Below are 12151 nucleotides of genomic sequence, written 5' to 3'. Positions count from 1 at the left end.
ATGACTGTTGTAATTTAGACGTGGTATCTTAGTTCTTTTATGATATAAATTATGTATTATTTTAAAAATGATATGATGATTGTAATGCATTAAAGATACTTTTCTATCATTGGTATACAAGACGAGGTTTTAACGGCATATGAATGATGGATGTTATAAAATGCAAATGGCATGGTGCATACTGTTTGGAAGAAGAAACAAATTGTTGTTCATTAGATGTAGCCAATGTAGGTAATTTGATAAGAAGAAATACTTTAAAATGCGATCGGAAACCATTATAAAAATTAAATTGTTGTCAAAATTGCCTTTACTTAAAAAAAATAATAATAACATTCTAAGAAAGTTGATTTTAAGTCTTGAAGTCTTTTTTCGCATTATTATTTTCCAAATAAGTTACACAATTATGATGTTACCTACTAGAACAGCACATATTGGTTTAATGGTAAGGTATATGTAATTTTACAGGAGAGTTATAATTTTTCTATTTTTGTAATATTTTGTTTTTATATCTTTACCTGATAAATGTAATCATGTTCAAAACAACTAAGCTTGTATTTTAAACATGCGATTTAAAATAAAAAATTAAGCTAATTTATTTATTATTCTAAGTAAAAAGATGTATGAATATACTTACTGTGATTCTTGTAGAGTAAAACTTAAACATTAATGACCGAAATGTTTCGTTTTTTTTATCCGCTTTTTGTTAGCTGTCTCATACGATTGTATGTTTGTGAGTATATAATATGTTCAAGTGTGAGTGTGTATGTACGCACGTCTGAGTGTATCACGTGATCATCTCTGGAACCGAGACACTGCGATGCCCAACCAACGGTCCGTACAATCGAGTGATAGCCACGGCTTAAGTTACACAGAATGTCATCCAAACCGTAGCTGATGTCCTATTTTTGTTTTGTCTGGCGTCGTTGACAAATGTACACACGTAGTATAAGTCGGCGTTGTTCACTAATCTTAACTTAAGACATAGCAATACTGTGTAAAATTATAATCTCTTAAAACTTCCTTTTTTTTTCTTAATTCTAATATATGGTTCAACGAGTCAGCATTTATGCGTCATATCCCGTATGACTCCAAGTTAAGCCTGCTTTTCTTTAAGGATTTGCGTCTCCCAAGAACAGTCTGCCAGGCAGTCTTTAGATTTTGGAGTTTTCTCTTCTAGATGGGTGGCTATCCCCAGCTAACCAGCCTCGTGTACCCGGGGTCTGAACTTGGGACATTTAGAGTCAGCATACATGCGCACTTATTCCCGACCACTCCAAGAGTTTCTTCCAGGCATATCTTCGGGGGACGGGGAGGGGGGAGGTGTATACAAGTATACAAGACGAGGTTACACCAGCGTATGTATGATGTATGGTATAAAATGCATATGGCATGGTGCATACGGTTCGGAAGAAGAAAAAAATTGTTGTCCATTAGATGTAGGTTATTTGATAAAATGAAATACTTTAAAACGGGATCTGAAACAATCATAAAAAGTTTTAAGTCTACCCCCCCCCCCCCCGGAACGAAATGAAATTTAAATAGAAAATATATACTTTTAACAGTGTTCGCACCCCCCCCCCCTGAAGAGAGTCTACCAACCCCCGAAAATGTCAAGTGCCCCCCCCCCCCCCCGGGAGAAAAAAGTCTGGAAGAAACACTGAAAGCCCTTATTTCAGCAAGTCTATTTTTGTATGCGTTACAACCAGCTTAGCGATTCTCTTTTTAAGCAATAAATTACACTAGTTCAGCATTCTCCGACTTGTAGGGGTACTTTATTCCTCATCAGTAAGTTTTAACAATACCTATTAAGCAATATACACGCTTATGTTTTCACGATACCTCAATTACAGCGATACCTTTTTGCGATACATTTTCTGAATGATACATTGCGATGTCCTTTTAAAAAAAACTTAAACTTTCATCTTGTATTTCAATTTCTCCCTATCGTGTATACCACTACCGGAATCTTCCACCTCCGATTCTTGTACAAATATTTGACCTCTTCTATTCCAGAACTAGATTACTTCCTTACCGTCTCTGTCAACCCTCCATACAAATTTTATGTCAAATTCAACAGCACTGTCTATAAATCATGCATGCAAAGTTCTAAAATAGATTTACGTTCTACATTTTTCTGCTGTCGTACCTCGTTTAAATGTATTTTAATCATATATATATATATATATATATATATATATATATATATATATATATATATATATATATATATATATATATACATATATATATATATATATATATATATATATATATATATATATATGTGTGTGTGTGTGTGTGTGTGTGTGTGTGTTTGTGTGTGTGTGTATCTATTTCAGATAATTACATTTTTAAGAGTAAGTCTATGAATAGAAATATATTGTGCGGAATTAAATTGTAGCGTTCGTATATAAGCTTTGAAACACCAAACTTAATAATTTATTTTAGCAAAATATTCAGCTTTAGAGCAGTAAAGTGCACATATGAAGAGGATCAGATAACATTATATTTTATTATTTTTGTTACTTTTCTTATTTCTGTTTTTATTTTGATACATGCAGAGGCGTAGCGACCTATTCCGGCGTCTGGGGCGGACTATCATCTTTGCTCCCTCTCTCCTATTTCTATTTATAGTTATTCCTGTCTGTAAAAAAAGCGCCCCTCCCCAGTTGGAAAGGTTTGTGGCGCTTCTTACCAGTTACTATTCAGGAACATATTCTTTTTCAGTGCCTTAAAATTGATAAAGATAACAGCTGAATCAGTGTGTTAAGTCTAGTATTCGTTTATTTTCATAACTTTGATTGTGAATAATTCAATACTTCAGCTTAAAGTCAGCTTTCAAATTAATTTCTCTACCCCTTTTGGCCGCCCCTCTCGTCCTCCCTTAGCTACGCCTCTGGTTAAATGCTAATTTACATGCAATCTTTCTTCTTCTTTGTTCTTATTTGTAACACAATTAAGTATTACGTGTCAATCTGTTTTGCATTTGAATCTGCTTTCAGCCTGTTTTTCTTTCTCGATTTACTTCCACAGTCTTTGTCCAACCACGAACAAACTACAAGGCAGCAGTTGTTTGATTTTGGAGTTGTCTCTCCTAGATGGTTTGCTGTCCCCAGATATCGAGCCTCATCAGCTCGGGGTTCGAACTTGGGATCCTTCGGTTTAGCAACCATGAGTTTTACCGGGCCAACCATACAGACCCCCCACCCCCACCGGAAACAACCTGCGTGATATATCAGAATAAGGAGAGGGTGAAAGTCGGCGGTAGAGCTGTTATATCGTTGTTTGTGCAGGGTAGGGGATCGTTGGGTATAAAAGTCCACGATTGCTAACCCACAAGTCACGAATCCGGACCCCCGGGTACGATTTCCGACCCTTATGGAGAGTAGGGAAGGTAACCCAGAGTTTACATAGGCCAATTCCCTGGGTGGTAGTGGAGGGGGGGGGGAGAGAGTCTACTGGTCAGAATTACTACACGTTCAAATCAATGCTTAGGTGTATGGATGATCAGATTCTATTGTGTTTAAAAGTATGGCACACCGTAAACTCATTTACACATAATTTAAGTAAATACGAAGAAAACAGATCATTTAAGACACAAGTGTGGTATTATTTTTTATTTAAATAAAATATGAACACGCAGTTGAAACTTGTTTTTTAAACGTATCAATGATATGAAAATCTAAGCAAGCTGGAAATCAGCTGACTTGAATGAAAGTAAAAACAATACAATAGTTTTTGTTTTTCCTCTATGTTGGTAGAAAACAAAAGTTAAAAACGTTTTTATTTTTATTTTATTAGGATATAATAGACTGGCGGATTGTTTTGATGAATACATTGTTGTGATTGGTTGTGTTACAACATACTGTTTTGAGTTCTAGTAATGCGCGGTGTAGTCAAGTAAACCAAGGGAGATAATGTGCAAGGAGACTTGTGCAAGGGAAAGCATCCATTGTTTTCAATCAAATCAGGTAAAGAGTTGCCTAGAAGCTGTGTTTGTCGATTACTTGCTCTTATATATTATGTACGTACTACAAGTATAAGAATTACTGTTGGAATAAGTGTTCAGTTTACAGTTGCGCATTATCCAATGTCATAAGAATTACAATATAACTCTTTACAAAACCATTGTTTTCTATGACTATTCCACAATTAAGTAAAAAGTTGATTACGTCAAAGTATTATGCTAGATTTAGTGACGCTGGTCTCATACACTTACGCTATTTAATCAGAAGATTATGAATAAATGACACTACTGTTATACTGCTCCTCTATATCCCTACTCTTAATAGGAACTTATTTTCTAAACAGTAGACCCTATATAAATATCTCAACTACTCATTTTCTCCTTCAATTACTGCTTTCTATACATAAACCAGTGCTTCTTAACCTATTTGGAGGTACCGAACCCCATTAGTTTCATAGGTGCATTCATCAAACCTTCTATAATATTTATATCTGCACTGTCTAAATCCGATCGTGAATCAAATGAGTCGGGAGTGTGTCTTGACCTCCGCCGAACCCCTGAGACTGACTCATCGAACCACTGGGGTTCGATCGAACCCAGGTTAAGAACCACTAACATAAACTAGTAATTTCTATACATTAACTTCTTCTTTCTACTACTACTAACACTCTACAAGAAAAGTAGGCTATCTAGTTAGTGTTCTGAATACAGCTTAAACCTTTCGCTAATTCCAAGTGTTTTCGGTATTTTGTTGAAATTGCAAATGGAAAGTTTGAACAGTGTAGCTATAACAATAAAAACAAAATTTGATCAACATAAGACATACGACTACAGTAAAAAAAAAAACAACGTGGGTTCATTACTTAGTCATTTCAAAGACACCCGCTTATTATAAAAATGATGTTCACATAATTTAAAAGATGTTCACTTTATACAAAAAAAAATTTACTATTTTAATTTCAAATTACTTTTTTTTTTGCATTTGTCGAACGAATAATAATCTTTAGAAATCAGACATTCATATTACATTTTTAGGATATTATTTTCTTTAAATAATATAAATATATAAGATAAGATTTATAATTTTTACAACTTTTAATTTAATCAAAACATACTACAAAACGTGAAGTCTGTCGCCTGTCTGTCTGTTGTTTCGTTTATTTCTCTGTAGTTGTTTTTATTTTTTGTAATGAATTAGTGAGTAATTGTTTTATTTATGGCTTAGGTGTTTGTATAAAAAGACAATGATGTATATAGTGACTGTCTCTTGGTCCTGAATCTTGTGTACAACAATTGTGTGACGACAGGGGCTAGTTATCTGTGATACACTGGAAGTAGAGGAATTAAATTAATTTGTGATTAGCAGGTTTAAAGTTGAGTTAGTAAGGATTAGCTATACATATAATGTAGAATACAGTTAGGTTCACCTACGACTATAGAGTTGAAGTTTAGCATTAAGGTTTTGGTATTTGTGTTATTATCGTTGACATACTTTAAAAAGGTAGGTACGGATAATTCACGATAACTAGAGTTGACAACATGAAATAAAATCGTAGATTTGAGTTCAATGGACTCTCTCAGTTAAGTTCCATTTTCGAACATGACTTTCCATGAGACAAGTAGAGTTCACCTGTTCCTGTGACCTCGGCATATGAAAGGTAGTGTGTTCAGCACTATGCTTAGTCGAGTTTTTATTTTCCTTGAGTTAGGTACCCATAAGAGCTGAGACGTTCTACTGACTTGAACCCGGATTCGAACAAGACTTTCGAAAAGTACTTTATCGGGTAGTAATTAATATATATTATACAGCATTGTGAGTGGATGGTATTTTAATATATATACGAAAATAATCCAAACGATAATCCACTTACCAAAATAATCCAAACAATAATCCACAAGGGAAAGAATAGCGTGATAATACAGTGCAGACAGTGGTTGACGCCTCGTCTGAAAACAAAACACACGTCAAATGTTGTACAATTTTCTACAAGGACACCGATAGAAAACAAAACACACGTCAAATGTTGTACAATTTTCTACAAGGACACCGATAGAAAACAAAACACACGTCAAATGTTGTACAATTTTCTACCAGGACACCAATAGAAAACAAAATTATGTAGGAACGGAATTTCAGACTTTTCGAAGTCTCTACCACAGTGGTTCCCAACCTTTTTCGAGTGGCGACCCCCTTTTATAAAAAGTAAGTGACCCGCGACCCCCATAGAATTAAAAAGCCGAAATTAGTATGGAAATTAATAAGCACTAAATTAAGATTTTCTAGTAGTTAGACTTTCAGTATGAACTACTCTTGATAACTATTTTAATAGCATGAGTAAAATTGCATACTATTCACTAAACCTTCGTGGTTAAGTTTATAATTAAAACCATTTTTTGTTAACGCCAACCTATGTCATTATAATTATCTTAATTTTGTTTTTAATCGAAGAATAGTGTTGAAAATATATTCTCGAAAAGTCAATCAATTTTACGTTTGGGTATGAATGGTGAATACTACACCAAAATTGTGTCTGCAGTTTTTCATCTTACTCGGAATCATTCTGCAAATCAAAGAATTCATCTTGTAATTCATCGGGAATGCTGGCAACAACAAGAGAAGAAGACAATGGGTAATGCGTAAATGCAGATTCTTCTTTTTTTCAGCTCAGAGAAATAGCGATGCAGTTCGTTTTCAAGAGATTCAAGATGCCCAGAAACCGCTTCTTTCAAAATTTTAATTATCCCACAATCAGATTCAACTACCAAACCACAGAGTTTCTCAAATTTACAATATTTCCAAGATTTGTTTTCTTTACCGATTTTGCAGCTTTGATAAAAATGCCCCGAGATTATCATGGAAAGTTATAATATTCGTTCATTTTCCCTGAAGCTTCAGGTTAAGCTTATCTTGATGTTCGAACACATCTGCTAGGTATGATACTCTCTCCAACCACTCTATGTCGTTTTAAGTATACCAAAAAGTCTTGTTTCCTTTGCACTTCCAAGGACAATTTGATTTCAGATTTCAATTCAAAAACACAATTTACAACATTTCGTTTGACAGCCAGCGCACTGTAGTGTAGAAGAGCAGAACCTCGTGATCTTTATTTATGTCCTTGCTCAGTTCTTTGAAGGCTCCAGATTTTATATAATTTACGACTTATACTAGCAATAGACTCTTGATGTCGATTGGTTAGGGCAGTGGTTATGGAGCTAAATCTTTTATGTTTTCTGAAAGCCCGATTTTGAGCTTAACATAGATGGCGCACCATCCGTACAAACCCCCACAGCCGTTCTAACCCATTTTAATCATCCAGTTTCAAAAAAAGGTATTTATTTTCTCCATGCTATCTTCACAAAAGAGCAACTCTCCTTTGCTATCATCCGCATGAATATAGACACAGACCAGCAACTGCGAACACGAACTCACGTCTGTTGATTTATCAACTTGAAAAGCAAACAATGGTGAAAGCTTAATTTCGATAAAAATGTGTTATTTAACATTTACGTACATGCAGCGTTTGATGAGATTTTGTCCTATTGTATTTTTTTTTTTTTGCTTGGCATTTTCTACCGCGACTTCATTTGATGCTAGCACTAATGCTGGTTAAAACTTCCTGTTCGATCAAGTTTATGGCGTTTGCAACTAGCTTCTTACCGACGAAAGAACTCCATATATTTTTTTGGTGTGTTCCGAATGACTCGTCTCAAATGAAGTTTTAGTTTTGAAGATTTCATTGATTCGTGACTGAGAACAACTTTGTACAGTGCGCTTTGTTTCTTCTCTATTACATTTCCAGTGATGTTAATGAAGCCGAATTTAGAAAATTCTTCTAAATATTTATGTTTTGTTTCAAATTACTAAGGTTTAGTATACCAGTTGGCGACCCCCCAGAAAGACCTTCGCGACCCCCAGGGGGGTCGCGACCCCCAGGTTGGGAACCCGTGCTCTACCAGATGTGTGTGTTTTTTTTTTTTTTACAATTTTATTTCCGTTTGTATTAACTTAAATTGATATTTTCATACCACGTTGTTTATTTATTTTTTAAAATTCATTTTGCAAATATCATTGTTAAGCGTCACCGGTAAATGAACGGATACTTTTTTTTCATTGTTTTTCTTAATAATGCATTTAGCAGTCTAAGTAGATAGTAATACAACTATATGGTTCAACATTTAAAATATGCGTATACTAACATTGGCGCCCCATCATTGAATGACACCCCACCATATCTGGCGCCCTACCACCCGCATAAACCAGACGTCAGCCCAGACACTTTCCGACTATCAGCGTCTAGTTGACTGACTCCCAACTATGACAGGCGCCCCAATCTAGCTGGCGCCCCACCATGACTGGCGCCCCAACAATGACTGACTTCCCACTCTGACTGGCGCCCCACCTTGACTGACACCCCCCGACCCCCACCTACACCAGACAACAACCGACTCTTCTCTCTACTATCACCGTCTGATTGACCCCCCCCCCCCCACCCACGTCTGACCCCCCCACATTTGACCCCCCCCCCCCCACATTTGACCCCCCCCCCACATTTGACACCCCCCCACCCCCACCTACACCAGACAACAACCGACTCACCTCTCTACTATCACCGTCCGATTGACCACCCCCCCACGTCTGACCCCCCCCCACCCCAAACTACACCAGACAACAACCGACTCACCTCTCTACTATCACCGTCTGATTGACCCCCCCCCCCCCACCCACGTCTGACCCCCCCCCCCCCACATCTGACCCCACCCCACCTACACCACTCAGACACCAGACAACAACCGACTCACCTCTCTACTATCACCGTCTGATTAACACCCCCGCCACCACCGGAGACGACGACCACATTGTTTGATGTACTCTGAAAACAAAACACACACAATTGTAATTTTCGTTTCCTTCGAGGTCTGTAAATATTTTGCTTTATCACTTGCAGGTATTTAATCAGAGGCGTAGCAAGGGGGGGGGTGTGGACACACCGGGTGACACCATTTAGGGGGGTGACACCAAGGCAAAAAATAGTAAAATATATAGAGAAAAATTTGAGGGGGGTGCAAATCGAAAGTTTGAGGGGGCGGGGGGTGCAAATCGAAAGTTCGAGGGGGGATGCAAATCGATAATTGAAAGTTTGTCCCCGGGAAGAGTCGCTACGCCTCTGGGGAGGGGGTGACACCATTAAGTGCCGCACCGGGTGACACCCGACCTCGCTACGCCACTGTATTTAATAAATTGAATAACAATAAAATAAATTATAATTTCCTTCGAGTTCTGTAAATATTTTGCTTTATCTAGACTAAAATGTAGATAATAGATCAAGAATCTAGCTAGAGTGGAATGATATTCTAGACTAGACTTAGAGTCTAAAGATAGATAATGTGGAGAGACATGGAAGATGAAGAGAGTTGTGAGTGGAAGCAGATGAAATCAGACCAAAGCCCACTACGGGCTGAGGAGCCAGAAGTGTGGATGTTAAAGCAAAGAATTCACATATTGATACGTTTGTGGTACCGCCATTTTACGCCGCTTCATGAACCCTAGTCAAAGATTTGTGTTATGGTTTTCGTATTGTTCAACCTCATGCGCGTCTTCGTGCGCAAAAAAAAAAACACAAAAGAGGGCTTTGTGAAGATCTTCTAGGTCTACAAAAATTACAGGATTACTGAACTTAATTATACAAGTCGGTGTCTAAACAGGTCTATACTTTATTTTAATTTTAGGCTATGTCGTGGGCACTGGTGGTTATATTGAACATTATTGATTATTTCATTATTAAATAATTATTCTATTACATTTTTTTTCCACCGGTTTGGGGATGTGAATGGGTAATAATGGTTAGATTTTTTGACAAGTGAAACAAACTAACAATACCACTGGCTCATTTTTTCTCACCCCCCCCCCCCACCAGGGTTTAAACTCGTGACTTTAGGGGCTCACACTCAAACGCCCTTAGTGATACACACAGACCAAAAATCTGTCGGAATTTTCACAGCTAATTTTGTCATTAATATACTTAAACCCAAATACGTATTCACTGGATAGAAAGCTTGTTTGTGATTTTATTTACTATAAAAAAATTAATTAAAATATTATTTACACAGTTCAAAATACACTAAAAACAAGTTTTTTTTTTTAATTAAAGGGACACTACTCTTGTAATATTTAAAATACCCTTTAAAAAGTTTTAAATTAAAGGGATACTATTCTTATTCTTATTTACATTTAAAATACACTAAATTTTTTTTAAAAAAAAAGGTTTTTAATTAAAGGGAATACTACTCTTATAATATTTAAAATACACTTTAAAAAAATTTTAATTAAAGGGATACTATTCTTATTTTTATTCACATTTAAAACACACTAAATTTAAAAAAAAAAGGGGGAATACTACTCTTTATTATATTTACAATACACTTACAAAAAATTTAAATTAAAGGGATACTACTCTTATCACATTTTAAATCTAATATATAAAGCTCAGTTCTGTATGTAATGCATTTGTATGTCGTTGGAATTGTACGAATTTAAGTGTTAGAAAATTATCGTGCGCATTTGTCTAAATTTATGAGCTAAAAAATTACTATTGAAAGTGTTGGGAAATAATTTTCATTTTTCAAATTATAGTAATAATTGTCGGCATGTTCATTAAACACAAGTTTTAAAAAAAATATCATCTTTTACAAAAATTCTAATTATGTCTTTATTTAGTCCTATAGCACTTACTTCCCTTTGATAAATTAGGAAAAACACAATTACTTCCCTTTATAAAACCATTGCATTCCGTGAAAATAATTTACTTTTTAATTACTTTGTTTTGGTGTTGGGAAAAAAAATAATTACATAATTAGCGGGGATTGATCAAGTGCAAATGTTGTAGGTATTTTACGGATAAGCTTGGAGTATTAAAATTGTTTATTGAATTGAAACAGGCGCGTTCGTTTAAGTGAGTGCAAAAGACTGTGAATAAGTTGGGGTACTATAGTCGTTCATTAAGCTAAAACAGGTGATTCCGCCCCGGGCGTTTATGTTCGCGTTAGTGTTTTCTTTGTGTTTAGGTGGGTTTGCGTTAGTGGTTGCGTTTTGATTTGGTTCGTTTTTGTTCTTTCTTTTTTCGTTTTTGTTTGTGTTTTTTTTTTTTGGGTTTGTATTTGTGTTTTTGGTTGGTTTTGCGTTTGGATTTGGTTTGTTTTCGTTTGCTTTTTCGTTGTTTTTTTTTGTTGGTATTGGTGTTTGTGGTTGGGTTTGTTGTTAGGTTTTTGTTTTCGTTTGCTTTTTTGTTTGTTTTTTCTTTGTGTTTGTATTGGTGGTTGTGGTTGGGTTTGTTGTTAGGTTTTTGTTTTCGTTTGCATTTGTAATTGTGTTAGCGTTATGTTTGCGTTTTGTTGTTTTTGGTTGGTTGTGGTTTGGGTGGGCAATGCCGGGTTTATGATGATTACTAAACACACAGGTAATGGTCTTTAACAGAAAGGTTTTTCACAGAAGCCAGAGCAGGGCCTGGCCGGGACGGCTAGTACACTCTAAACTAAGCTCCTCTTTTATAGCTCTACGAGTAGGCCCACGTTGTCCAATAAAGATGTAATTAATGTTTTTAGGGACGAAAAAGACAAGCTAGAAAGCAATAAATGCAATGAAATTATGTGTAAACAAAGAGAGAAAAAAAGAACTCACGGACTGTTGCATCATAGGAGCAGGGGGGTAGGCGTATCCTTGGGGTGGGGGATACCCCGCTTGTGGGGGTGGGTACCCTCCTTGTGGGGGTGGGTACCCTCCTTGTGGGGGTGGATAGCCTGCTTGAGGGGGTGGGTAGCCGGCTTGTGGTGGAGGGTAGCCGCCCTGTGGTGGAGGGTAGCCTCCTTGCTGTGGGGGGAAGCCGCCATATCCAGGGCCGTAGCCCCCGGGTTGTCCTGGGGAGGGTCCTGAATAAGGGGGTGGGACACCTTTATCGTCAGCCATCTTACGTCAGCCTGAAGAAAGTTGAATCAAGAATTGTTAGCAGATGTCATACATGTACACGCAGATGTAAAATAAACAAATAGTCAAACATATATATATATATATATATATATATATATATATATATATATATATATATATATATACATATACATATATATATGCTATATATATAGCATATACATATATCAGCTAAATGTATATATAAATATAGATGTATACAT

General features: G+C 36.2%; 1 protein-coding gene across 1 annotated transcript; it reads right to left on the bottom strand.

Moving 5' to 3' along the window:
- Positions 1-3602: 3602 nt before the first annotated feature.
- Positions 3603-11927, bottom strand: LOC131947064 (uncharacterized; the record flags this gene model as incomplete). The annotated part of the gene is given in 4 exon segments (XM_059308145.1): positions 3603-5295; positions 5839-5914; positions 8768-8838; positions 11643-11927. Coding segments are annotated over 4 exon segments (450 nt in total). The 3' UTR covers positions 3603-5277.
- Positions 11928-12151: the final 224 nt, after the last annotated feature.

The sequence above is a fragment of the Physella acuta genome, unplaced genomic scaffold (assembly GCF_028476545.2).
Source record: "Physella acuta isolate Inbredline_101_S28 unplaced genomic scaffold, ASM2847654v3 ptg000580l, whole genome shotgun sequence".
Classification (NCBI taxonomy): domain Eukaryota; kingdom Metazoa; phylum Mollusca; class Gastropoda; family Physidae; genus Physella; species Physella acuta.
Note: the sequence above shows the minus strand (reverse complement) of the source record. Positions and strands in the feature narration are given on the sequence as shown.